Source organism: Gymnoscopelus microlampas (genome assembly GCF_963454915.1).
Source record: "Gymnoscopelus microlampas genome assembly, chromosome: 12".
Lineage (NCBI taxonomy): Eukaryota > Metazoa > Chordata > Actinopteri > Myctophiformes > Myctophidae > Gymnoscopelus > Gymnoscopelus microlampas.
Window position 1 is genome coordinate 8,350,116 of NC_139949.1, and position 27,923 is coordinate 8,378,038.

A 27,923-nucleotide genomic window follows, 5' to 3' on the forward strand; every position below is an offset into this window, starting at 1 on the left:
AAGAAGTTAAAATATCTTTGAAACATAACATTTATGGCGTAGCCATGGAACAAGCTCGAGACGCTACTCATCACAGACTGGGGGAGCGGAGGGGGAGAAGAGACAGAAGGGAGAGCAACAAAGAAAAAGATTAGGTATAGAATGCCTTACGGTGACAGAATAGATAAACCTTTGTATTGGTCCTGAGGGAGATGCAGGTGTCATAGCAGCAGTAGGCATGAAACACAGATACAGATAATAGTGCAGAGACACAAGTGTAGTCTCGCCCAGTGGTTTGGATCATGTTGATGAAACCCTGCCTGACCCAAACCCTAACCTTTAAAGGACAAGACCACTTTGGTAGAGGTTTGGGTTGTGTAGTTTAAGTTACCTTGCCATGATGTAACTCCAAACAACATAAGAATTGTAGGAGTTGACGAGCACTATGAATACACTGCATTGACACACGTCTTACCAGGACGGGAATGTTGACAGTGGCGATGACGTCAACCTCGGGGTCGCCGCATGACTTCTCAGGGACAAAGACAAACCTTTTGTGGTTCAGGACGGAAACCTTGGTGCCGTTCTCCAGGAATGTCACGTTCTCCCTCTGCGTGTATTCCCTGAGGCGGTGCAGTGGTGGAAAAAGTACTCAAATTGTTTACTTAAGTAAAAGTATCACACTTCGACACTAACTCTGGGGGAGCCCCCCAGCCCGGGATTGAACTGGGAACCTTGCGGTTTCCAGATCACTCTACCCAGCCACTCTACCCCTGAGCCACTGCCGTTAATATATGTTTTGTAACAATACTCAAAATCTACAAAGTAACTAGTAACTAAAGTTTTCAAATAATTGTAGTGGAGTAAAAGTACAATATTTGCCTCTGAGATGTATATGTACTTAGGCGTACAATAGTTACTTTACACCACTGTTTGAGAAATAATGTGCAACATGTCTTTTTCTTTTCTTTTCACACACACAGAACAACCCACGGTGATCCCAAATCAACAACATGTACAAACAACAGCTTTGGCCTTAGTCTTCCAAATGAACCACGGCCACAAGTTATGTATTGTATTTGCATTGTATTTTATGTATTATATGTATGATGCATTGAGTACAATGGACCACAATGGAAACAAGCCTGTGGGTCTTTTTGCGCTATCCTTTTAGCATAACCTTTGACTGTACTACCTGCTAATAAAGTATTCAATCAATCAATCAATCAATCAATCAATCAATCAATCGAAACACAGCCAGAGGCCTGGGGCGCTGTGAGCAAAGTACGGCAAAGCATAACTAAGTAGAACCAGAATCGGAAAAGCTTCCAATACTGTCTGAAATGTTGGTATCTGTATCGGCGAGTATGTCAATCTATACCATTCTGACACCATGTCATTTATCACATGATGATATTATTTTACAGTAAACAATTATTTTGTATTTCGAATGCTTCACTTGATGTTGGCACTACAGTTTTATACTCTTACTGTACTATTTACATTATTATTTTACTAAGAAATGATTACGGAACATCTCTACCTGTAAGTGTAGGGCCCGATCTGTTTGACAGCCGCCTTCCCACCAGCTAAGAACACCTGGGGATTGGTCACGTTGAAGAAGTAATACTCCAGGTAAACAGGAGGTGGCTTCTTCCATGCCTCAAACGCTTTGCTCTTCTCTGTCAGAGGTAATTCCTGTGAGAAAGATCAAAAACAATGTTCAGAGAAACACAACGTGATGAGATGAGATGTCCTGAAAATCTCTAGGGAATATAAAAGATATAACCACTTAAGCCCTATTTTCTATTTGGTCGTCCTAAGATGCTGAGTGGCGAAAATAGCATTTCTGCAAGCTCACAATGCATATGCATATTTATTCTTTTATATCATGTTTTTTTTTAATGTATTTTCTTTTGTGTTTTGTGACAAAAAAAGACAAAACAGAGCAAAAGAGATTTAGTGCCCGGCAGCAGCAATATCCAAAGTAATCGTCTACTCAAAAACAATTTCTGTGAACATGGCCCCTTATATTTTTTATATTAGTTACAATATAAATGTTACCAATGTTACATTATGGTGTACATCTTCTGTCTCCTTCTCGGCCCCTAACAGCTGCGTCTTCATCTGGGATGCTGACTCATCATCGATGGTTGACATCTAGGGAGAGAGAGGAGACATATCCATCTACTGTTGCCTTTAAGGAGAATTCCGGACTAGTCTTTTTCTTACCTTTATATGATGTTTTTACATCCTAGGACGAGTGGTACAGTAGAACATTTTCATAACTCCATACCGAGTCCAGTTTTTTTGTGATATCTGACGTTCATAATGACAGAAACCTCACCACAGTGTTTTTGTCCCAAATGGGCCACCGTAGTGTTTACAAGCGGACTTGGATGAAATCACGGGTGAAATCTCATCTTGCGAGACCAGAGGGGCCCATCTAACACAAACACTGTGGAGAGTTTTCTGTCAATATGAACGTCAGATATCACAACCAAAAAGAGCAATAAAAATACATGATTTAGCGCACGGACCATCCGCTCACGTTTTTAGCTGCGGTGGACTCGGGATGGAGTTATGAAAATGTTCTACTGTACCACTCGTCCTATGATATAATAACATCATATAAAGGTAAGAAAAAGGCTAGTCCGGAATTCTACTTTAAGGCTAATTTATATTTTGGTTCTATGGTTTGTCTGTAAAACATCTATAGGCCTACAGTAGGCAAGGCTATTTAACCTATACTTTGTTTGATGGGAAAGCATTGATTAGTAGGGTCATCTGTGGCACTTCCGTGACCGTGGAGAGCAAAGGTCCGTTTCGCAATGGATTTGTCATCTAGGAGGGTTATTAAACACATTCAGCCGGGGTGTATTTTTAAAAGGGGCGGGGAAAATTTGACATTAAAACTGGGAAAGCATCTGTGTCATTTTTTATTTTAGATATTCAAAAAAAGCTGATTTATAAGCTCATAGCACGGCATGAAGTGACAAACTATGAGCTTGTAGATCTGCAATTATTTTTTTTCGTGACAACCTGTGCAAATCTTTGAATATATGTTTTTTAAGCAAACATTTTTTACTCACATCTTTGCTTCTGGGAGTCACTAGAACAAAATATTTTGCATTTGAAGGTCAACAATAGGTCAGTTATATAAACACCAAATATGTATTCCTTGACCAAAATAAGCTCTGAAACCATGTAGTGTGCATCATTGTAGGTCAAACCATTTAAAAAGTTCATTTTCACAGCAGCCATTTTGGATTTTGGTCTCTCACAAATTTTCCCTGCCCCTTTTAAAAATACACCCCGGCTAAATTTGTTTAATAACCCTCCTAGATGACAAATCCATTGAGAAACGGACCTTTGCTCTCCACGGTCACGGAAGTGCTACAGATGCTACAGTGCTAGATGTCATTCAGTATTTGGGATCAGGTGTGTACAATTCCAATAGTATAAACTTTTTAAATGGCTTTCATACACTATATATTTTTTCAAATGAGATGCTCACGGCTCAATGTATAATTTTATTGAGAAATCCAAAGAAATGCACAGACCGGGCGCTACCGTATATTTTAAGAGATTATCATTATCTTCCTTAAAAATTACAAAGATAAATCTTTAATAATAAGCAGGGGTGCACATAACTTTTTAGGTCTAGTACTCAGAAGAGCACCTGGAGATGTGACTTGGTGCGCACCAAACGAGTCGGTGTGAAGTCGCAACACTCGCTGCGAGGCAACACTCACACAATCACGTGCAGCATGCGTCCCCTCCCCCTGCGCCTAATGGCTGTACATGGGGCCGACGCGTGCTTTAGCGTGATTGTGTCAGTGTGGCTTCAGGAAGTAAATACCTAGCCTCGATCTCCAGGCTTTTATTTTTTAGTTTTGCTAAAAAAAAAAGCATGGAAATTCCTGTCCCAGCTGTTGGTACGCAAAAGCGCCTCGCGTCGTCTGATGTGCCGCACATTATTTATTTTGGGTGCACATGAGCACCTGCGCACCAGTTATGTGCACCCCTGATAATAAGATATATTTGGCTGTCATCGCGAGACTGCAGTTGTTGACCGCTGTAAATAGACACGCGATGACAGCTGCGTTTTTACCGTCTTAATGCGTTGTCATGTGGACAGAGAGATTTTTGTAAACGGGGCCGTGTAGACGCAGAGATTTTCAAAAACGAAAAATCTCCGTTTATGAAAATACCCCTGTACGCGTGGACGAAGCCTTAATTTTAGCGATATATTTGGGTAACCGTTTAAACGTCTCATCCCTATACATGTTATCTCGGTGCACAACAAAAACATTACTAGTCTGTATTGATGGCTGATACATCGATTCAGTCTTTTATATCTGCCTACCTCACTGACGAACATGATGGGGAAAATGGTCTCATTGATGAAAACTTTTGTTTGGCTGTTGGGAGAGAGGCAGAGAAAGGTCAAAGGTCAGTGAGGATAGCAAGAGGCTCAACGTGAGGCTGCAACGGGGAGCGCGTGCAGCGACAGTGATGTGGGTCAGAGTTGAACTTACGGGAAGTATGGCAATCTTTTCAGGATGATATTGAGCTGAGTTCTCCTACGGGTACGGATGGGAACCCCTGTGGTCTGGAGACACACACAAAGAGCATTCATTTAAAACACTTTTTTCTCCTTTATTTTTGGGCCTTTTTTAAAGCCTTTATTGATAGTACAGTAGGTGAAATGGGCAGAGAGATGGGGAGTGACACGCAGCAAAGGCCGTCGGAATCGGAAATTCCGACATGTCAGAATACTGCGAAAATACTGCGATTCTGATTCTGATTCTGAAATACGTGACCATTCAATGCCAATAGCTGATCTACAAGCTCACAATCTGCTGCAGCGCGATGCTTTGTGAGCTTGTACATTGGCTATTTTGACATACAATGAGTGTATCTCTGCTATCCGGCAGAAACCAGCTAACTCCAAAATGTTCATTTTTCAGGAAATTAAAAAAAAAGTGGAGTTAGGAGGTTTTGTTCATCATTGATAAGAACAGCTGAATGGACCTCCAAGCTCACAATGAGGTTGGAGGTCAAAAGGGGGTGGAGCCTGGAGTCAGCAAAACCTTTGAGGATCCAATGGAGTTAGCTGGTTTTGTCAGACGCGCTTTTTAATGCTTTTCATTGGTTCAATATTTGTTTACCAACACACAGACATAAAGTGTGTTCAATGGCCCTGATTTATGGGGAAAAAAAGCAAAAGCGTCAATATGGAGTTAGCTGGTTTCCGCCGGACAGCAACAATATCATACAGTATATAAGTTGGTTGCCACGTATATCATGTGGAAATCAAGACAAGTGGATGTAGCAATCATCCTGACATGGAAACATGGCCCGAGTCATCAAGGACATAATCTTGTATAATATATATGTGTTGTTTCCATTCTTTATTTTTAAGCCAAAGAAACATGTAATGCACGCACAAACCATACACTATAAAAAAGAAATGGACAAAGTTACGGCCATAGACTCTACGGACCGTAAATGATTAGGTAATCATGTGGGGTCATGAATACTTGAGTCTAAAAGATACAAAGTACCGGCTGGATGTCGAGGTATGACTCATGTTCCCCCTTGTTGGGGTTCAGCCCTTCAATGGCGTTGATGTATTTGGGGTCTGCCTGATAGAAGTGGGGGAGAGACATCACCATAGGCGAAGGACGACCTGGTGGAAACAAGACGATGTGATTAAAAACAAATAGGGTAAACATCAAATCCTGTTCCACATACGGTCGGGACACAAAAAAAGCGGACAAGATAAAAACACAATGACCTGCCCATTATACTGTATAGTGGATCACAAAAAACTGATGGCTCCCGAAATGAAACATTTGTCCTGCGACACACATGAAGAGAACATTGTCCTGCATTCAACAATCATGATTAGAGAGAGAGAGAGAGAGAGAGAGAGAGAGAGAGAGAGAGAGAGAGAGAGAGAGAGAGAGAGAGAGAGAGAGAGAGAGAAGCTAACGCAACATTATGTCAACCTGTATTTATGTTTTGGGACGTTCACCCATAAAACAATCAATACAGTACATTCCATATGATGACAGTATCAGTATGCTAAACCTGGTCAGTTTGACATTATTGCTTTGGGACTGTTTTTGAATGTCTCAGAGTGAGATGATATGCATAAGCATGATAACGTCAGTTCAGGACTACAATATAAAAAGATGGTAAAAATGTATATACATTGTGGGTTAATAATGAATAGCCGGAATGTATGCGAGAATGTATGCAAGACAGTAAAATCACATTTTACATTGTGGGTGGTCAATAATTAATAAATATTTAATCTGTTACTTCCAAGTGTTGCAACGAATTTTCTGCAAATGCCGATGTCGATTAGGCCCGTGCCCAGGCAGTCACGGCCCGGCAAACAGAAGCCCTGGTTGGCAGGGTTTTCTGTGGGGCTCTGCAGCACGTCCACCGAGGGGGCAAAGCGGTAAGCATGGATGCCTTTCACCTCCACGTCTTTCACATAGCCCAGATGGATGGACCTGAGGAGGAACAGGAGTATTAGTGGCTATACGTTAGGGTAGTTCAGTCATTTACCTCACAACTAGATTGAGACCAATAATAGCTTCAGGGCATTGTATTTACAATGTTAATAAAAATGTGAATATTAGATTTGATCTTGGCATTCAGGCTCTGCTATACATTACTTCCTGTTATGGTATGATAGAGCCAATGGAGGAAGATGGCCGCTTCCATGTGAGCTCCACAACATTGTGAAATCATTTCTTTTTTAGCCTTTATTTTTTTATCTACACCGTCGGGAGTATAAGGAGTTATGACAGACAAGCACTTTTGGACATTAGCCCAGCAATCGCACACCAAATTATGGACTTTTTTGCTGAAAATCCACCACCCGGCTGGGTGGTGGGAGAAACCCCTTTTGTCTCCGCCGGGACAATAGAGCTGGCCTCGTCGTAAGATCGAGTAAACGTGGATTCAGCACGGAGAATACATGCATTGTTGTGCTAACTGAAACGTGGCTAATGGAGTTAGCATCTGATAATTCTATCAACCCCCTGGCTTCACTGATTATAGGAAAGACAGAGATGGACTGAGCGTTAAGCAATGTGAGGGTGCAATAACAAGGGCCAATGAGGGGTCAATAACAATCATGTTACCAAGATTGCTTTCTTTCATCTTAGAAATATTGCACAAATTAGAGACTATCTGTCGTTGGACGATGCAAAAACGTTGATCCACGCTTTGGTTTTCTCTCGGCTTGATTACTGCAATGCACTCTACTCTGGCCTGCCAAAGAAAACAACTGACAGATTACAACTTGTTCAAAATGCGGCAGCCAGAGTTTTAACTAAAACTAGCATGAGAGAACATATTACTCCAGTTCTAGCTTCACTACACTGGCTCTTTTACTAGTTTATAAAGCTCTAAATTGTCTGGCACCTTTCTACCTCTATGACTGCCTAGAGAGATATGTTCCAAACCGGCCCCTCGGGTCTTCAAGTGCTGACCTGCTCGAGGTGCCTACAATGACATATAAAAAATATGGTTTCTGCTTCTACGGACCGACAGCGTGGAATAAACTCCCATTACACCTGAGACAGGCTACCTCTGTCGATAGCTTTAAAGCACAGCTCAAGACCTACTTCTTCACTCTTGCTTTTAGCTGATGTTTTGGTTGATTTTTAAATCTCTGTGTTGTTACCCGCATGTCCTCACTCTATTGCCTGATTCACTGCCTTTTGCTATTATTTTAATGTTGTTTTATGCTTTTGCTTTTCCTTTTTTGCTTTATTGTTAAACTGGTTGTAACTGTAATTGTATTCTTGCTCTGTAAAGCACTTTGAGCTGCATTTCATGTCGTGAAAGGTGCTACACAAATAAAGTTTATTATTATTATGATTATGCACGGAACTGAATTTCACCCACTTTTTCTATTTCTGTAAACCTGTGATGTGACAATAAATCTCACTAATATGGGATATGGGACAAGGCAAGGGGCGTTCCCCCGCAAAAGTTGCTATTCCGGGACACCTGCTTTTCCCGCAAAACACCTGCACTACCCGTTACATTATGCATAGGTGTGGTTTGGGCGTTACAATGATAAAACCAATCACCGTGCCAGATGCCATTACCTTTAAGAGAAGACTGCGCTACCCATTATCCCCAATCCAATCTTACGCTCTCCTTTATCCCTGTCTGCAGTGTTGCCTGGTCTGATTATTATAAGCCACATTGAGCTTGTTTTTCCTGAAGTTGCTTGTAAATAATGGTAGAACGGTTGTCAGCTTATAGATCGTCTATTTTCAAATAGCCAACATATATAGATATGCACATTGTTTAATGGACGCCATATATAGGTTTGAAGTGCTCATGTGGCCTATTATAGTCGCTTCTTTTGGGCTTGTTTTCATAGACCTGGTTGCTTATTTCTCTCGCAAATGCTGGCAACACCTCTTCAGCTCTGGAGCCGCACCGTGGAGATTTTACATGGAACACATACTGTACACCCGATGTTTGGTTTCTATGCTCTGGACTTTGATTGCCTTTCAATAAAACCACATTTGATAGACATTAGTATCACCTACATGTTACTGATTAGAGAGAATTTTATGTTTTTGTAATCAGTTCATTATTTCCTGCGTAATCTATGGATAAAACTGACTGTAATTTGGAGAGCATTGCATTGCGCGGCGCAAAAATTGTCTTCTTTGAATAGACTAGCATCTTATATAAACACAATTGACACCCTCCGCCCTTCTGCTGATTATAGGAAAATTAGAATCACATAGATTTGTTGACAATAGCCTAGTACAGAGAGGTGCGCGCTGTGCGCCCTGGCCATCTCCAGGAATCCATTGCAGCCTGTGCCTCTACAAACCAAGTTGGCACTGCGGGTGTTTTTAGAGTCTGCTGTGCGCTTTCCCAAAGGTGTGTGGGCAGAATAGCAATTTTGGGGATGTAGCAACAACACGCCCACGACCACACCTCCACCCGAAAATAACGGTGTCGGCAAAATGGAAAGCGGGTATAGCAGGTGCAGAATAGCGTATACAGGGACAGAACCAGCTCCCTTACCCGTATTTAACGGGTAATGGGTAGAAAATCACAGGCAATGTTTAACGGGTGCGGCTTTAGATTGGTCTGGAATAGAGCGGGAAGTGCAATGAATCAGGTGAGCTTAAGTAGACCGCCAATTTGGCCAGCTGCTTTACACACGCACACTTTAAAACCAAACTGGTCCAATAATCCTCAGTTACAAACAGTGGTGGAAAAAGTACTCACATGATTTACTTAAGTAAAAGTATCAATACTGCAATATAGTAATCCTCACTGGCAGGTGATACAACAGCAACACACAAATGTGTGTGGAGAGGAATCAATTGGCAACAAAACGACTACATTGGGGAGGAAAAAGGCCAGGATCAGAAGCCCAGGTGTGCACCTACCTGCAGAGGTCAGGGGAGAAGATGTAGAGCAGCTCCGTCCTGGAAAGCAGCGGGTGGAAGACGGTGCCGTCAGTGCCGTTGATCATGTTGCTCTGATTGGACGACCACCACGTCATCTCCCTGTTGACAGGTGTAAAACAAGCCAAATCAAAGGCTTGGTGTGACAGTGTTCTTAAGCATGCGTGGCAGTTTGCCTCCCCACAGACACCACACAACCATATCACCACTCACATTCCATACAATAGCCAGGTAGCATGCTAAGATAGTTTGGTGGGTGCACACACTGACGTAAGTCACTAAAGAGCCATTTACACCAAACAGGCACTGTAACGATTTTATTAAGCTGTTATGTGTATATATTGATCTGTCTTTTACCAAAATCTAATCAAATCAAAATCTCTGCCATCCACTTGAATTTGAAAGAGTTTTTAAACTATGTGTTATAGTGCTTGGTGTGAATGGCCATTAAGCCTTAAGGCTTGATTTACACATCATTTCTTGAAAACATGAGTCCTGGTCCTGTTATAGCGCTACCATGAGGCTGATTAAAACAAAACAAAAATATTCCTTGGCCTAGTGGGAATGCAAAGTTTCACAGTAATCTGACACTGTGTTCATGATTTGTGGCATTTTGTGCAAAACTTTGGAAGACAATTGTACCCAATCGGAAAGGAATATGGGAAATTTGACAGATATGTATTGATCACATGACTACAGAGATAATGCATACCGAATTGCGAGAGGGTTGGAAAAAATCCGCAGGAGCAGATTTATTTTTTGCAAAACTCTTATTATATCCCATTATAACAGACTGATTTGAAAAAAATGGTGGAGGTTTCTTGGCCTCCTGGGAGTGCGCGTGCAAACCTTCAGGCCGAATGATCCAGTGGTGCCCGAGATTAGCAGACATACAGACATACAAACTTTTTTTTATCCTCGCCTTTGGCAAGGATAAATAAGTAAACAAAAAAGCAGGGAGACAGGTCTCTCTATACCTCAGGCCGTTCCATGTGTCAATCTCCATGTAGTTCTGCTCCCCAGTGTGAAAGACAAACTCTTCTTCGTGAGTTTCATTTTTCTATGGAATGGAGACACAAGGTTCAGTGTGACAGCTGTAGCAACAACAACAATAAAACAGTGTATGCAATGGTGTTTTCTTTTCTCTATAGAGATATTCAGGAAAGTTCAGAGGTCTACGATGGAACACAGTTAAGGTGTACTACCTTCACATCTCCCTAAATATCGGTCCTCACCTTCCACATGAGGCCAAAATGTTCATCCACCCCAGGACTCTTTTCGTGGATTTTAGACAGCAGAGGGTCCTCGTAACCCCACAGCAGCTCGTGGACAGTGCGTGTCATGAAGAAGTTAAAATAGCTTTGAAACATAACATTTATGGCGTAGCCATGGAACAAGCTCGAGACGCTACTCATCACAGACTGGGGGAGCGGAGGGGGAGAAGAGACAGAAGGGAGAGCAACAAAGAAAAAGATTAGGTATAGAATTCCTTACGGTGACAGAATAGATAAACCTTTGTATTGGTCCTGAGGGAGATGCAGGTGTCATAGCAGCAGTAGGCATGAAACACAGATACAGATAATAGTGCAGAGACACAAGTGTAGTCTCGCCCAGTGGTTTGGATCATGTTGATGAAACCCTGCCTGAGCCAAACCCTAACCTTTAAAGGACAAGACCACTTTGGTAGAGGTTTGGGTTGTGTAGTTTAAGTTACCTTGCCATGATGTAACTCCAAACAACATAAGAATTGTAGGAGTTGACGAGCACTATGAATACACTGCATTGACACACGTCTTACCAGGACGGGAATGTTGACAGTGGTGATGACGTCAACCTCGGGGTCGCCGCATGACTTCTCAGGGACAAAGACAAACCTTCTGTGGTTCAGGACGGAAACCTTGGTGCCGTTCTCCAGGAATGTCACGTTCTCCCTCTGCGTGTATTCCCTGAGGCGGTGCAGCACTCAAATTGTTTACTTAAGTAAAAGTATCACACTTCGACACTAACTCTGGGGGAGCCGCCCAGCCCGGGATTGAACTGGGAACCTTGCGGTTTCCAGATCACTCTACCCAGCCACTCTACCCCTGAGCCACTGCCGTTAATATATGTTTTGTAACAATACTCAAAATCTACAAAGTAACTAGTAACTAAAGTTTTCAAATAATTGTAGTGGAGTAAAAGTACAATATTTGCCTCTGAGATGTATATGTACTTAGTAGTACAATAGTTACTTTACACCACTGTTTGAGAAATAATGTGCAACATGTCTTTTTCTTTTCTTTTCACACACACAGAACAACCCACGGTGATCCCAGATCAACAACATGTACAAACAACAGCTTTGGCCTTAGTCTTCCAAAAGAACCACGGCCACAAGTTATGTATTGTATTTGCATTGTATTTTATGTATTATATGTATGATGCATTGAGTACAATGGACCACAATGGAAACAAGCCTGTGGGTCTTTTTGCGCTATCCTTTTAGCATAACCTTTGACTGTACTACCTGCTAATAAAGTATTCAATCAATCAATCAATCAATCAATCAATCAATCAATCAATCAATCAATCGAAACACAGCCAGAGGCCTGGGGCGCTGTGAGCAAAGTACGGCAAAGCATAACTAAGTAGAACCAGAATCGGAAAAGCTTCCAATACTGTCTGAAATGTTGGTATCTGTATCGGCGAGTATGTCAATCTATACCATTCTGACACCATGTCATTTATCACATGATGATATTATTTTACAGTAAACAATTATTTTGTATTTCGAATGCTTCACTTGATGTTGGCACTACAGTTTTATACTCTTACTGTACTATTTACATTATTATTTTACTAAGAAATGATTACGGAACATCTCTACCTGTAAGTGTAGGGCCCGATCTGTTTGACAGCCGCCTTCCCACCAGCTAAGAACACCTGGGGATTGGTCACGTTGAAGAAGTAATACTCCAGGTAAACAGGAGGTGGCTTCTTCCATGCCTCAAACGCTTTGCTCTTCTCTGTCAGAGGTAATTCCTGTGAGAAAGATCAAAAACAATGTTCAGAGAAACACAACGTGATGAGATGAGATGTCCTGAAAATAAAAAAATAAAAGATATAACCACTTAAGCCCTATTTTCTATTTGGTCGTCCTAAGATACTGAGTGGCGAAAATAGCATTTCTGCAAGCTCACAATGCATATGCATATTTATTATTTTATATCATGTTTTTTTTTTTTTTTTTTTTTTCGTGTTTTGTGTCAAAAAACACAAAAGACAATACAGAGCAAAACAGGACGACTCCTGAACAAAAGAGATTTACTGCCCGGCAGCAACGATATCCAAAGTAATCGTCTACTCAAAAACAATTTCTGTGAACACGGCCCCTTATATTTTTTATATTAGTTACAATATAAATGTTACCAATGTTACATTATGGTGTACATCTTCTGTCTCCTTCTCGGCCCCTAACAGCTGCGTCTTCATCTGGGATGCTGACTCATCATCGATGGTTGACATCTAGGGAGAGAGAGGAGACATATCCATCTACTGTTGCCTTTAAGGAGAATTCCGGACTAGTCTTTTTCTTCTTACCTTTATATGATGTTTTTACATCCTAGGACGAGTGGTACAGTAGAACATTTTCATAACTCCATACCGAGTCCAGTTTTTTTGTGATATCTGACGTTCATAATGACAGAAACCTCACCACAGTGTTTTTGTCCCAAATGGGCCACCGTAGTGTTTACAAGCGGACTTGGATGAAATCACGGGTGAAATCTCATCTTGCGAGACCAGAGGGGCCCATCTAACACAAACACTGTGGAGAGTTTTCTGTCAATATGAACGTCAGATATCACAACCAAAAAGAGCAATAAAAATACATGATTTAGCGCACGGACCATCCGCTCACGTTTTTAGCTACGGTGGACTCGGGATGGAGTTATGAAAATGTTCTACTGTACCACTCGTCCTATGATATAATAACATCATATAAAGGTAAGAAAAAGGCTAGTCCGGAATTCTACTTTAAGGCTAATTTATATTTTGGTTCTATGGTTTGTCTGTAAAACATCTATAGGCCTACAGTAGGCAAGGCTATTTAACCTATACTTTGTTTGATGGGAAAGTATTGATTAGTAGGGTCATCTGTGGCACTTCCGTGACCGTGGAGAGCAAAGGTCCGTTTCGCAGCGGTGGCCTAGTGGTTAGAGGGGCGGCCTTGATACCGGAAGGTCCCTAGTTCGATTCCCCAATTCATCACATCAATCATGAATCACCGCTGAATAGCCCTTGAGCAAGGCTTCCATGCAGGGTCCGGCTGGAAACAAGCTTCGTGCTTAGTCCGACACCCTGGGTAAACAACAAACTTTGCTTTGCTTTGCTTTGCAATGGATTTGTCATCTAGGAGGGTTATTAAACAAATTTAGCCGGGGTGTATTTTTAAAAGGGGCGGGGAAAATTTGACATTAAAACTGGGAAAGCATCTGTGTCATTTTTTATTTTAGATATTCAAAAAAAGCAGATTTATAAGCTCATAGCACGGCATGAAGTGACAAACTATGAGCTTGTAGATCTGCAATTATTTTTTTTCGTGACAACCTGTGCAAATCTTTGAATAAAAGTTTTTTAAGCAAACATTTTTTACTCACATCTTTGCTTCTGGGAGTCACTACAACAAAATATTTTGCATTTGAAGGTCAACAATAGGTCAGTTATATAAACACCAAATATGTATTCCTTGACCAAAATAAGCTCTGAAACCATGTAGTGTGCATCATTGTAGGTCAAACCATTTAAAAAGTTCATTTTCACAGCAGCCATTTTGGATTTTGGTCTCTCACAAATTTTCCCTGCCCCTTTTAAAAATACACCCCGGCTAAATTTGTTTAATAACCCTCCTAGATGACAAATCCATTGAGAAACGGACCTTTGCTCTCCACGGTCACGGAAGTGCTACAGATGCTACAGTGCTAGATGTCATTCAGTATTTGGGATCAGGTGTGTACAATTCCAATAGTATAAACTTTTTAAATGGCTTTCATACACTATATATTTTTTCAAATGAGATGCTCACGGCTCAATGTATAATTTTATTGAGAAATCCAAAGAAATGCACAGACCGGGCGCTACCGTATATTTTAAGAGATTATCATTATCTTCCTTAAAAATTACAAAGATAAATCTTTAATAATAAGCAGGGGTGCACATAACTTTTTATGTCTAGTACTCAGAAGAGCACCTGGATATGTGACTTGGTGCGCACCAAACGAGTTGGTGTGAAGTCGCAACACTCGCTGCGAGGCAACACTCACACAATCACGTGCAGCATGCGTCCCCTCCCCCTGCGCCTAATGGCTGTACATGGGGCCGACGCGTGCTTTAGCGTGATTGTGTCAGTGTGGCTTCAGGAAGTAAATACCTAGCCTAGATCTCCAGGCTTTTATTTTTTAGTTTTGCTAGAAAAAAAAGCATGGAAATTCCTGTCCCAGCTGTTGGTACGCAAAAGCGCCTCGCGTCGTCTGATGTGCCGCGCATTATTTATTTTGGGTGCACATGAGCACCTGCGCACCAGTTATGTGCACCCCTGATAATAAGATATATTTGGCTGTCATCGCGAGACTGCAGTTGTTGACCGCTGTAAATAAACACGCGATGACAGCTGCGTTTTTACCGTCTTAATGCGTTGTCATGTGGACAGAGAGATGTTTGTAAACGGGGCCGTGTAGACGCAGAGATTTTCAAAAATGAAAAATCTCCGTTTATGAAAATACCCCTGTACGCGTGGACGAAGCCTTAATTTTAGCGATATATTTTTCACTAAAATGGGTAACCGTTTAAACGTCTCATCCCTATACATGTTATCTCGGTGCACAACAAAAACATTACTAGTCTGTATTGATGGCTGATACATCGATTCAGTCTTTTATATCTGCCTACCTCACTGACGAACATGATGGGGAAAATGGTCTCATTGATGAAAACTTTTGTTTGGCTGTTGGGAGAGAGGCAGAGAAAGGTCAAAGGTCAGTGAGGATAGCAAGAGGCTCAACGTGAGGCTGCAACGGGGAGCGCGTGCAGCGACAGTGATGTGGGTCAGAGTTGAACTTACGGGAAGTATGGCAATCTTTTCAGGATGATATTGAGCTGAGTTCTCCTACGGGTACGGATGGAAACCCCTGTGGTCTGGAGACACACACAAAGAGCATACATTTAAAGCTTTTTTAAAGCCTTTATTGATAGTACAGTAGGTGAAATGCCAGAAATGGGCAGAGAGATGGGGAGTGACACGCAGCAAAGGCCGTCGGAATCGGAAATTCTGACATGTCAGAATACTGCGAAAAAACGTGACCATTCAATGCCAATAGCTGATCTACAAGCTCACAATCTGCTGCAGCGCGATGCTTTGTGAGCTTGTACATTGGCTATTTTGACATACAATGAGTGTATCTCTGCTGTCCGGCAGAAACCAGCTAACTCCAAAATGTTCATTTTTCAGGAAATGAAAAAAAAGTTAGGAGGTTTTGTTCATCATTGATAAGAACAGCTGAATGGACCTCCAAGCTCAAAATGAGGTTGGAGGTCAGAAGGGGGTGGAGCCTGGAGTCAGCAAAACCTTTGAGGATCCAATGGAGTTAGCTGGTTTTGTCAGACGCGCTTTTTAATGCTTTTCATTGGTTCAATATTTGTTTACCAACACACAGACATACAGTCGTAGCCAGCTGAGAACCTCACCTTAGGTACCTAGGAAATCAGTACCCCGGAGGCGCTGATATGAAACCACACCCCTCTGTGGGTGTGGTTTTGCCTTGGAGGGTGGAGTTTAGCATTATTTTTTCCCCAATGTGCAATACAGTAGCTGGACAGTAGGTGGCAGGGCCGAGCAACTATTGGTTGTTTACCTACTAGTCTACTTGGTGGGGAATTCAAATATCCCTTTAACTATATTCTACAGTTTAACCCAGTGATTCTCAACCTTTTTCATTTCAATTTCATTACTCATATCTATTGCTTTATTTAGGCATTTTGTATCACAATATTTTTCTTTTCTTTTAATAATAATAATAATAATGGTTAGTGTGTTCTGTAATCAGTGTTGGGCTATATTACTTAGGAGAGTAATATGTTACTTATTACTTATTACTCCTTTGAAAAGTAATAATATTATATTACTTATTACTTGGAATCAAGGGTAATATATTATATATTACTTTATATTACTTTCCCCACGCCCCCCGCAAAAGAAAAGACGTGTACAGTTTCTAGCCTTTTAGAACTGAATCCAATTTAATGGAACAATAGAACATTGGTTCTCAAAGTGGGGTCCGGGGACCCCCAGGGGTACCTGAGGGGGTTCCAGGGGTCCCCAGCTAAATGGAGGATAGTTAGGAACCAAATGGACCCTTGTGGGTCTGTAACTCTGAGAGTGTACAAATGGAACCAAAGTGTACAAATGGAACCAAATGGACCCTAACGGGTCCATTTGGTTCCATTTGTACACTCTCAGAGTTAAATTAACATTGATTTTACAATATAAATTGGGGTCCCAGGGATAGAAATGCCATTAAATGGGTGTCGCCTAATGCATGTAAACTGGGGGTCCTCTTGAAATTAAAATTGTTGAGAATCACTGGTAGCTGGCAGTGAAAAATCTTCTCTTATGGGGAATCAACACACACACACACACACACACACACACACACACACACACACACACACACACACACACACACACACACACACACACACACACACACACACACACACACACACACACACACACACACACACACACACACACAGTAAACTCTGAGACTCTCTCTCTCTCTCTCTCTCTCTCTCTCTCTCTCTCTCTCTCTCTCTCTCTCTCTCTCTCTCTCTCTCTCTCTCTCTCTCTCTCATATAACTAGTAACCAAATGTCATTGTAGTGGAGTAAAAGTACAACAGTCCCAACTGAACTCAAAGTCTGTTTGGCTGTGAGGGGGGTGTCGTAGCCAAACAGGTTATGTTAATTATAGTAGCACTAGCACCATCTCTCTACAATGTAGTCTACAAGTTGGGCATTTAGCAGACGCTCTTAATAAAGAGAGATTTACAGTAAGCAAGGTAAACACGAGGTAATACATCTAATGCATAGAAATAATAATCTAGGATCTCTCTCTCGCTCTCTCTCTCTCTCTCTCTCTCTCTCTCTCTCTCTCTCTCTCTCCCTCTCTCTCTTTCTTCTAACAGAAGAAATTGTAATACACATTATAAGGGAAAGTGGTATAAACTTTGGCAGGTAAAAGTTGGAAGAATGCCCTAGTTGGATTTGAACCGGGAGACTTCTGGTTACAAGTCCTGTATCTAATCCACTGCACCACATTGGTTCTTACTTGCTCTATTCACTACTAAGGTCTTCACTGAAAGATTAGATTTTATTATTGTAAGGGTAGGGGCAATATTCAACTAGAATAGTGAAGATGGCAGATCTACAAGCTCACAACACGCAGCAGTTGTAACATTGCTACTGCTGTCATCGGCTGCGTGGAGACAGAAACGAAAACTGATACTGAATATGTTTTGCTTAATCATTCTGAATCAGCTTTGCTTAATCATTCATCAAAAGTTATGAAAGTTCTAATGAAGGAACGGGACTCTTACAAGGTTCAACTGGTGACATTGACAGAAAAGCATCAGAAAGATACATCAGACATATAAACATCCCACCAGAGAGAATGAGTGTTCTTGTAGAGAACTTGTAGATCTTCCATTTCCACTATTCTGAGCTTGTTGAATACAGCCCCTGACTACCCTTACAATAATAAAACTAAGATTAACACTGAAACAAAAAAAAAACTCTACTTCTTTTCACAAACTAAAAACTAAATTAAATTGGCAAATCCACTTAAAAATCTAATGAAAACTAACTGCAATTCAAAACATGTAGTCAAAATAAAAATGTGTGCATGGGGGGGTGGACAACTCCTGGGCTACACAATAAAATCCTCTGTTGATTTATCTCTGAGAGTGTAGCCTAAAAATGTTTGGATCCACTAGTAAAGTTACTATAGTCTGGTGACAAGCTCACAGTCAAGAGCCATTGTGACGGCCTATTTTTGGCTAGAGACAAACAAAAGACCATGGCCAAGGTGTTAAACTAGTTAATTTGCATGTCATTGTCTGAAACCACTGCTGATGCAGTGCATGTGTGTATGACTTTGTTTTCCAACCTCGAAAAGTTTTTTGATTGAATACTTTATTTAGTAGTTTGCAGACAAAAAGCACATGAAAGTACAGTTCAAATACAAGGTTGACTAAATATGATTTAAAAAATCCAAGCCATATGGCTTGTTTAAATTGGGGTCCTAAGTTAGTTAGTACATTATAATCTCCTGTGTTGATTTAACTCCGTTTCACATTCTAAAATAACATAATTGTGCCCAAAAGTAGTTTATAATGCATTTTATTGAAATGTTACTTTCAGTTGACTAGTATAGTTACTAGTTACTGCTCTCAGAAAGTAGCAGCTTTGGGAGCTGCAATTCTTTTATCTCTGACTGACTTATCTATCTTCTTCCACCATGTTCCATGAAACACAGTTATGTTTAAAGAAACAATTGCTTTTGAATTCATCCTAAGGACTCTTTTTTTCCCTTCTATTTTCCATGTTTTGGATTTGATAAATGTTTGGTTACTAGTTAGTTTGTAGATTTTGAATATTATCACAAAACATACAGTAACCACTTCAGCCCTATACACATTTTGGCCATTTGAAAATAGCCGATCTACAAGCTCACAATGCGTCGCAATGTGACACATAGTGAGCTTGTAGATCTGCTATTTTCAAAAGATTTGTATACATTTTATACATTTGAAAAGTTGTGAAATGGGACATTCCACATAATTAGTAGAGTACTTTCTACTTTTGGTACTTTAAGTACATTTTAATACCAATACTTTTGTACTTTAACTCAAGTATAGTTTTATTTCCTGACTTTTACTTGTAACAGAGTATTTCTACTTTGCAAAAGCAGCAGAAACAGTCTATAGCTATGTTGCTCACTGTGAATGCGCCACCCTGTGGCAGAATGGCCACACTACACACTGAAATAAGATATAATACATTTAGGGGGCGTGTCTGAGAATCTGGGGGAGTGGCCGACAGAGGTACCCAAGGGACAAATCAGTACCTATGGGTACTGCTTTGAAAATCGTGAGGTTCTCAACTGGCTACTACTGTAAAGTGTGTTCAATGGCCCTGATTTATGGGGAAAAAAAGCAAAAGCGTCAATACGGAGTTAGCTGGTTTCCGACGGACAGCAACAATATCATATATAAGTTGGTTGCCACGTATATCATGTGGAAATCAAGACAAGTGGATGTAGCAATCATCCTGACATGGAAACATGGCCTGAGTCATCAAGGACATAATCTTGTATAATATATATGTGTTGTTTCCATTCTTTATTTTTAAGCCAAAGAAACATGTAATGCACGCACAAACCATACACTGTAAAAAAGAAATGGACAAAGTTACGGCCATAGACTCTACGGACCGTAAATGATTAGGTAATCATGTGGGGTCATGAATACTTGAGTCTAAAAGATACAAAGTACCGGCTGGATGTCGAGGTATGACTCATGTTCCTCCTTGTTGGGGTTCAGCCCTTCAATGGCGTTGATGTATTTGGGGTCTGCCTGATAGAAGTGGGGGAGAGACATCACCATAGGCGAAGGACGACCTGGTGGAAACAAGACGATGTGAGTAAAAGAAAAAGGGTAAACATCAAATCCTGTTCCACATACGGTCGGGACACAAAAAAAGCGGACAAGATAAAAACACAATGACCTGTCCATTATACTGTATAGTGGATCACAAAAAAACTGATGGCTCCCGAAATGAAACATTTGTCCTGCAACACACATGAAGAGAACATTGTCCTGCATTCAACAATCATGATTAGAGAGAGAGAGAGAGAGAGAGAGAGAGAGAGAGAGAGAGAGAGAGAGAGAGAGAGAGAGAGAGAGGGAAGCTAACGCAACATTATGTCAACCTGTATTTATGTTTTCGGACGTTCACCCATAAAACAATCAATACAGTACATTCCATATGATGACAGTATCAGTATGCTAAACCTGGTCAGTTTGACATTATTGCTTTGGGACTGTTTTTGAATGTCTCAGAGTGAGATGATATGCATAAGCATGATAACGTCAGTTCAGGACTACAATATAAAAAGATGGTAAAAATGTATATACATTGTGGGTTAATAATGAATAGCCTGAATGCCTATGCGAGAATGTATGCAAGACAGTACAATTACATTTTACATTGTGGGTGGTCAATAATTAATAAATATTTAATCTGTTACTTCTAAGTGTTGCAACGAATTTTCTGCAAACGCCGACGTCGATTAGGCCCGTGCCCAGGCAGTCACGGCCCGGCATACAGAAGCCCTGGTTGGCGGGGTTTTCTGTGGGGCTCTGCAGCACGTCCACCGAGGGGGCAAAGCGGTAAGCATGGATGCCTTTCACCTCCACGTCTTTCACATAGCCCAGATGGACGGACCTGAGGAGGAACAGGAGTATTAGTGGCTATACGTTAGGGTAGTTCAGTCATTTACCTCACAACTAGATTGAGACCAATAATAGCTTCAGGGCATTGTATTTACAATGTTAATAAAAATGTGAATATTAGATTTGATCTTGGCATTCAGGCTCTGCTATACATTACTCCCTGTTATGGTATGATAGAGCCAATGGAGGAAGATGGCCGCTTCCGTGTGAGCTCCACAACATTGTCAAATCATTTCTTTTTTAGCCTTTATTTTTTTATCTACACCGTCGGGAGTATAAGGAGTTATGACAGACAAGCACTTTTGGACATTAGCCCAGCAATCGCACACCAAATTATTAGGGTTGTCCGATATTGGCTTTTTTACCGATAACCGATATACCGATATTGTCCAACTCTTAATTACCGATACCGATATATGCGGGGATTATTGTGATTAGGGTAAGCTCAAATTTCATATCACACACACCATATACAGTAAGAACTCCTGTAACTTATTTAAAAAGCAAAAAAAAAAAAAAAAACATTTTTTTTTTTTCAAAAACCGATACCGATATTTTCCCGATATCAATTTTTATGCTAATATCGGCCGATAATATCGGGAGGCCGATAATATCGGACATCCCTACAAATTATGGACTTTTTTGCTGAAAATCCACCACCCGGCTGGGTGGTGGGAGAAACCCCTTTTGTCTCCGCCGGGACAATAGAGCTGGCCTCGTCGTAAGATCGAGTAAACGTGGATTCAGCACGGAGAATACATGCATTGTTGTGCTAACTGAAACGTGGCTAATGGAGTTAGCATCTGATAATTCTATCAACCCCCTGGCTTCACTGATTATAGGAAAGACAGAGATGGACTGAGCGTTAAGCAATGTGAGGGTGCAATAACAAGGGCCAATGAGGGGTCAATAACAATCATGTTACCAAGATTGCTTTCTTTCATCTTAGAAATATTGCACAAATTAGAGACTATCTGTCGTTGGACGATGCAAAAACGTTGATCCACGCTTTGGTTTTCTCTCGGCTTGATTACTGCAATGCACTCTACTCTGGCCTGCCAAAGAAAACAACTGACAGATTACAACTTGTTCAAAATGCGGCAGCCAGAGTTTTAACTAAAACTAGCATGAGAGAACATATTACTCCAGTTCTAGCTTCACTACACTGGCTATTTTACCAGTTTATAAAGCTCTAAATGGTCTGGCACCTTTCTACCTCTATGACTGCCTAGAGAGATATGTTCCAAACCGGCCCCTCAGGTCTTCAAGTGCTGACCTGCTCGAGGTGCCTACAATGACATATAAAAAAATACGGTTTCTGCTTCTACGGACCGACAGCGTGGAATAAACTCCCATTACACCTGAGACAGGCAACCTCTGTCGATAGCTTTAAAGCACAGCTCAAGACCTACTTCTTCACTCTTGCTTTTAGCTGATTTTTTGGTTGATTTTTAAATCTCTGTGTTGTTACCCGCATGTCCTCACTCTATTGCCTGATTCACTGCCTTTTGCTATTATTTTAATGTTGTTTTATGCTTTTGCTTTTCCTTTTTTGCTTTATTGTTAAATTGGTTGTAACTGTAATTGTATTCTTGCTCTGTAAAGCACTTTGAGCTGCATTTCATGTCGTGAAAGGTGCTATACAAATAAAGTTTATTATTATTATGATTATGCACGGAACTGAATTTCACCCACTTTTTCTATTTCTGTAAACCTGTGATGTGACAATAAATCTCACTAATATGGGATATGGGACAAGGCAAGGGGCGTTCCCCCGCAAAAGTTGCTATTCCGGGACACCTGCTTTCCCCGCAAAACACCTGCACTACCCGTTACATTATGCATAGGTGTGGTTTGGGCGTTACAATGATAAAACCAATCACCGTGCCAGATGCCATTACCTTTAAGAGAAGACTGCGCTACCCATTATCCCCAATCCAATCTTACGCTCTCCTTTATCCCTGTCTGCAGTGTTGCCTGGTCTGATTATTATAAGCCACATTGAGCTTATTTTTCCTGAAGTTGCTTGTAAATAATGGTAGAACGGTTGTCAGCTTATAGATCGTCTATTTTCAAATAGCCAACATATATAGATATGCACATTGTTTAATGGACGCCATATATAGGTTTGAAGTGCTCATGTGGCCTATTATAGTCGCTTCTTTTGGGCTTGTTTTCATAGACCTGGTTGCTTATTTCTCTCGCAAATGCTGGCAACACCTCTTCAGCTCTGGAGCCGCACCGTGGAGATTTTACATGGAACACATACTGTACACCCGATGTTTGGTTTCTATGCTCTGGACTTTGATTGCCTTTCAATAAAACCACATTTGATAGACATTAGTATCACCTACATGTTCCTGATTAGAGAGAATTTTATGTTTTTGTAATCAGTTCATTATTTCCTGCGTAATCTATGGATAAAACTGACTGTAATTTGGAGAGCATTGCATTGCGCGGCGCACAAATTGTCTTCTTTGAATAGACTAGCATCTTATATAAACACAATTGACACCCTCCGCCCTTCTGCTGATTATAGGAAAATTAGAATCACATAGATTTGTTGACAATAGCCTAGTACAGAGAGGTGCGCGCTGTGCGCCCTGGCCATCTCCAGGAATCCATTGCAGCCTGTGCCTCTACAAACCAAGTTGGCACTGCGGGTGTTTTTAGAGTCTGCTGTGCGCTTTCCCAAAGGTGTGTGGGCAGAATAGCAATTTTGGGGATGTAGCAACAACACGCCCACGACCACAACTCCACCCGAAAATAACGGTGTCGGCAAAATGGAAAGCGGGTATAGCAGGTGCAGAATAGCGTATACAGGGACAGAGCCAGCTCCCTTACCCGTATTTAACGGGTAATGGGTAGAAAATCACAGGCAATGTTTAACGGGTGCGGCTTTAGATTGGTCTGGAATAGAGCGGGAAGTGCAATGAATCAGGTGAGCTTAAGTAGACCGCCAATTTGGCCAGCTGCTTTACACACGCACACTTTAAAACCAAACTGGTCCAATAATCCTCAGTTACAAACAGTGGTGGAAAAAGTACTCACATGATTTACTTAAGTAAAAGTATCAATACTGCAATATAGTAATCCTCACTGGCAGGTGATACAACAGCAACACACAAATGTGTGTGGAGAGGAATCAATTGGCAAAAAAACGACTACATTGGGGAGGAAAAAGGCCAGGATCAGAAGCCCAGGTGTGCACCTACCTGCAGAGGTCAGGGGAGAAGATGTAGAGCAGCTCCGTCCTGGAAAGCAGCGGGTGGAAGACGGTGCCGTCAGTGCCGTTGATCATGTTGCTCTGATTGGACGACCACCACGTCATCTCCCTGTTGACAGGTGTAAAACAAGACAAATCAAAGGTTTGGTGTGACAGTGTTCTTAAGCATGCGTGGCAGTTTGCCTCCCCACAGACACCACACAACCATATCACCACTCACATTCCATACAATAGCCAGGTAGCATGCTAAGATAGTTTGGTGGGTGCACACACTGACGTAAGTCACTAAAGAGCCATTTACACCAAACAGGCACTGTAACGATTTTATTAAGCTGTTATGTGTATATATTGATCTGTCTTTTACCAAAATCTAATCAAATCAAAATCTCTGCCATCCACTTGAATTTGAAAGAGTTTTTAAACTATGTGTTATAGTGCTTGGTGTGAATGGCCATTAAGCCTTAAGGCTTGATTTACACATCATTTCTTGAAAACATGAGTCCTGGTCCTGTTATAGCGCTACCATGAGGCTGATTAAAACAAAACAAAAATATTCCTTGGCCTAGTGGGAATGCAAAGTTTCACAGTAATCTGACACTGTGTTCATGATTTGTGGCATTTTGTGCAAAACTTTGGAAGACAATTGTACCCAATCGGAAAGGAATATGGGAAATTTGACAGATATGTATTGATCACATGACTACAGAGATAATGCATACCGAATTGCGAGAGGGTTGGAAAAAATCCGCAGGAGCAGATTTATTTTTTGCAAAACTCTTATTATATCCCATTATAACAGACTGATTTGAAAAAAATGGTGGAGGTTTCTTGGCCTCCTGGGAGTGCGCGTGCAAACCTTCAGGCCGAATGATCCAGTGGTGCCCGAGATTAGCAGACATACAGACATACAAACTTTTTTTTATCCTCGCCTTTGGCAAGGATAAATAAGTAAACAAAAAAGCAGGGAGACATCTCTATACCTCAGGCCGTTCCATGTGTCAATCTCCATGTAGTTCTGCTCCCCAGTGTGAAAGACAAACTCTTCTTCGTGAGTTTCATTTTTCTATGGAATGGAGACACAAGGTTCAGTGTGACAGCTGTAGCAAAAACAACAATAAAACAGTGTATGCAATGGTGTTTTCTTTTCTCTATAGAGATATTCAGGAAAGTTCAGAGGTCTACGATGGTACACATTTAAGGTGTACTACCTTCACATCTCCCTAAATATCGGTCCTCACCTTCCACATGAGGCCAAAATGTTCATCCACCCCAGGACTCTTTTCGTGGATTTTAGACAGCAGAGGGTCCTCGTAACCCCACAGCAGCTCGTGGACAGTGCGTGTCATGAAGAAGTTAAAATAGCTTTGAAACATAACATTTATGGCGTAGCCATGGAACAAGCTCGAGACGCTACTCATCACAGACTGGGGGAGCGGAGGGGGAGAAGAGACAGAAGGGAGAGCAACAAAGAAAAATATTAGGTATAGAATGCCTTACGGTGACAGAATAGATAAACCTTTGTATTGGTCCTGAGGGAGATGCAGGTGTCATAGCAGCAGTAGGCATGAAACACAGATACAGATAATAGTGCAGAGACACAAGTGTAGTCTCGCCCAGTGGTTTGGATCGTGTTGATGAAACCCTGCCTGACCCAAACCCTAACCTTTAAAGGACAAGACCACTTTGGTAGAGGTTTGGGTTGTGTAGTTTAAGTTACCTTGCCATGATGTAACTCCAAACAACAAGAATTGTAGGAGTTGACGAGCACTATGAATACACTGCATTGACACACGTCTTACCAGGACGGGAATGTTGACAGTGGTGATGACGTCAACCTCGGGGTCGCCGCATGACTTCTCAGGGACAAAGACAAACCTTTTGTGGTTCAGGACGGAAACCTTGGTGCCGTTCTCCAGGAATGTCACGTTCTCCCTCTGCGTGTATTCCCTGAGGCGGTGCAGTGGTGGAAAAAGTACTCAAATTGTTTACTTAAGTAAAAGTATCACACTTCGACACTAACTCTGGGGGAGCCCCCCAGCCCGGGATCGAACTGGGAACCTTGCGGTTTCCAGATCAATCTACCCAGCCACTCTACCCCTGAGCCACTGCCATTAATGTATGTTTTGTAACAATACTCAAAATCTACAAAGTAACTAGTAACTAAAGTTTTCAAATAATTGTAGTGGAGTAAAAGTACAATATTTGCCTCTGAGATGTATGTACTTAGTAGTACAATAGTTACTTTACACCACTGTTTGAGAAATAATGTGCAACATGTCTTTTTCTTTTCTTTTCACACACACAGAACAACCCACGGTGATCCCAGATCAACAACATGTACAAACAACAGCTTTGGCCTTAGTCTTCCAAAAGAACCACGGCCACAAGTTATGTATTGTATTTACATTGTATTTTATGTATTATATGTATGATGCATTGAGTACAATGGACCACAATGGAAACAAGCCCGTGGGTCTTTTTGCGCTATCCTTTTAGCATAACTTTTGACTGTACTAACCTGCTAATAAAGTATTCAATCAATCAATCAATCAATCAATCAATCGAAACACAGCCAGAGGCCTGGGGCGCTGTGAGCAAAGTACGGCAAAGCATAACTAAGTAGAACCAGAATCGGAAAAACTTCCAATACTGTCTGAAATGTTGGTATCTGTATCGGCGAGTATGTCAATCTATACCATTCTGACACCATGTAATTTATCACATGATGATATTATTTTACAGTAAACAATTATTTTGTATTTCGAATGCTTCACTTGATGTTGGCACTACTGTTTTATACTCTTACTGTACTAGTATTTACATTATTATTTTACTAAGAAATGATTACGGAACATCTCTACCTGTAAGTGTAGGGCCCGATCTGTTTGACAGCCGCCTTCCCACCAGCTAAGAACACCTGGGGATTGGTCACGTTGAAGAAGTAATACTCCAGGTAAACAGGAGGTGGCTTCTTCCATGCCTCAAACGCTTTGCTCTTCTCTGTCAGAGGTAATTCCTGTGAGAAAGATCAAAAACAATGTTCAGAGAAACACAACGTGATGAGATGAGATGTCCTGAAAATAAAAAAATAAAAGATATAACCACTTAAGCCCTATTTTCTATTTGGTCGTCCTAAGATACTGAGTGGCGAAAATAGCATTTCTGCAAGCTCACAATGCATATGCATATTTATTATTTTATATCATGTTGTTTTTTATTTTTTTTATTTCGTGTTTTGTGTCAAAAAACACAAAAGACAATACAGAGCAAAACAGGACGACACCTGAACAAAAGAGATTTACTGCCCGGCAGCAACGATATCCAAAGTAATCGTCTACTCAAAAACAATTTCTGTGAACACGGCCCCTTATATTTTTTATATTAGTTACAATATAAATGTTACCAATGTTACATTATGGCGTACATCTTTTGTCTCCTTCTCGGCCCCTAACAGCTGCGTCTTCATCTGGGATGCTGACTCATCATCGATGGTTGACATCTAGGGAGAGAGAGAGGAGACATATCCATCTACTGCTGCCTTAAAGGAGAATTCCGGACAAGTCTTTTTCTTACATTTATATGATGTTATTATATCATACTGTAGGACGAGTGGTACAGTAGAACATTTTCACTCCATACCGAGTCCAGTTTTTTGGTGATATCTGACCTTCATAATGACAGAAACCTCATTAAAGTGTTT

General features: G+C 41.1%; 1 protein-coding gene across 1 annotated transcript; it reads right to left on the minus strand.

The window, feature by feature from the left end:
- Nucleotides 1-63: 63 nt before the first annotated feature.
- On the minus strand, nucleotides 64-27,722 carry LOC311057164 (uncharacterized protein; the record flags this gene model as incomplete). Its single annotated transcript, XM_084074115.1, has 24 exons — nucleotides 64-77; nucleotides 448-602; nucleotides 1,523-1,677; nucleotides 2,065-2,139; nucleotides 4,349-4,403; nucleotides 4,521-4,594; nucleotides 5,550-5,674; nucleotides 6,313-6,509; nucleotides 9,435-9,554; nucleotides 10,430-10,512; nucleotides 10,688-10,873; nucleotides 11,251-11,398; nucleotides 12,319-12,473; nucleotides 12,882-12,956; nucleotides 15,378-15,432; nucleotides 15,550-15,623; nucleotides 20,038-20,162; nucleotides 20,793-20,989; nucleotides 24,213-24,332; nucleotides 25,204-25,286; nucleotides 25,462-25,647; nucleotides 26,023-26,170; nucleotides 27,085-27,239; nucleotides 27,648-27,722. 24 exons carry the CDS (start codon nucleotides 27,720-27,722, stop codon nucleotides 64-66), a joined length of 2,835 nt encoding a protein of 944 aa, XP_083930241.1.
- Nucleotides 27,723-27,923: the final 201 nt, after the last annotated feature.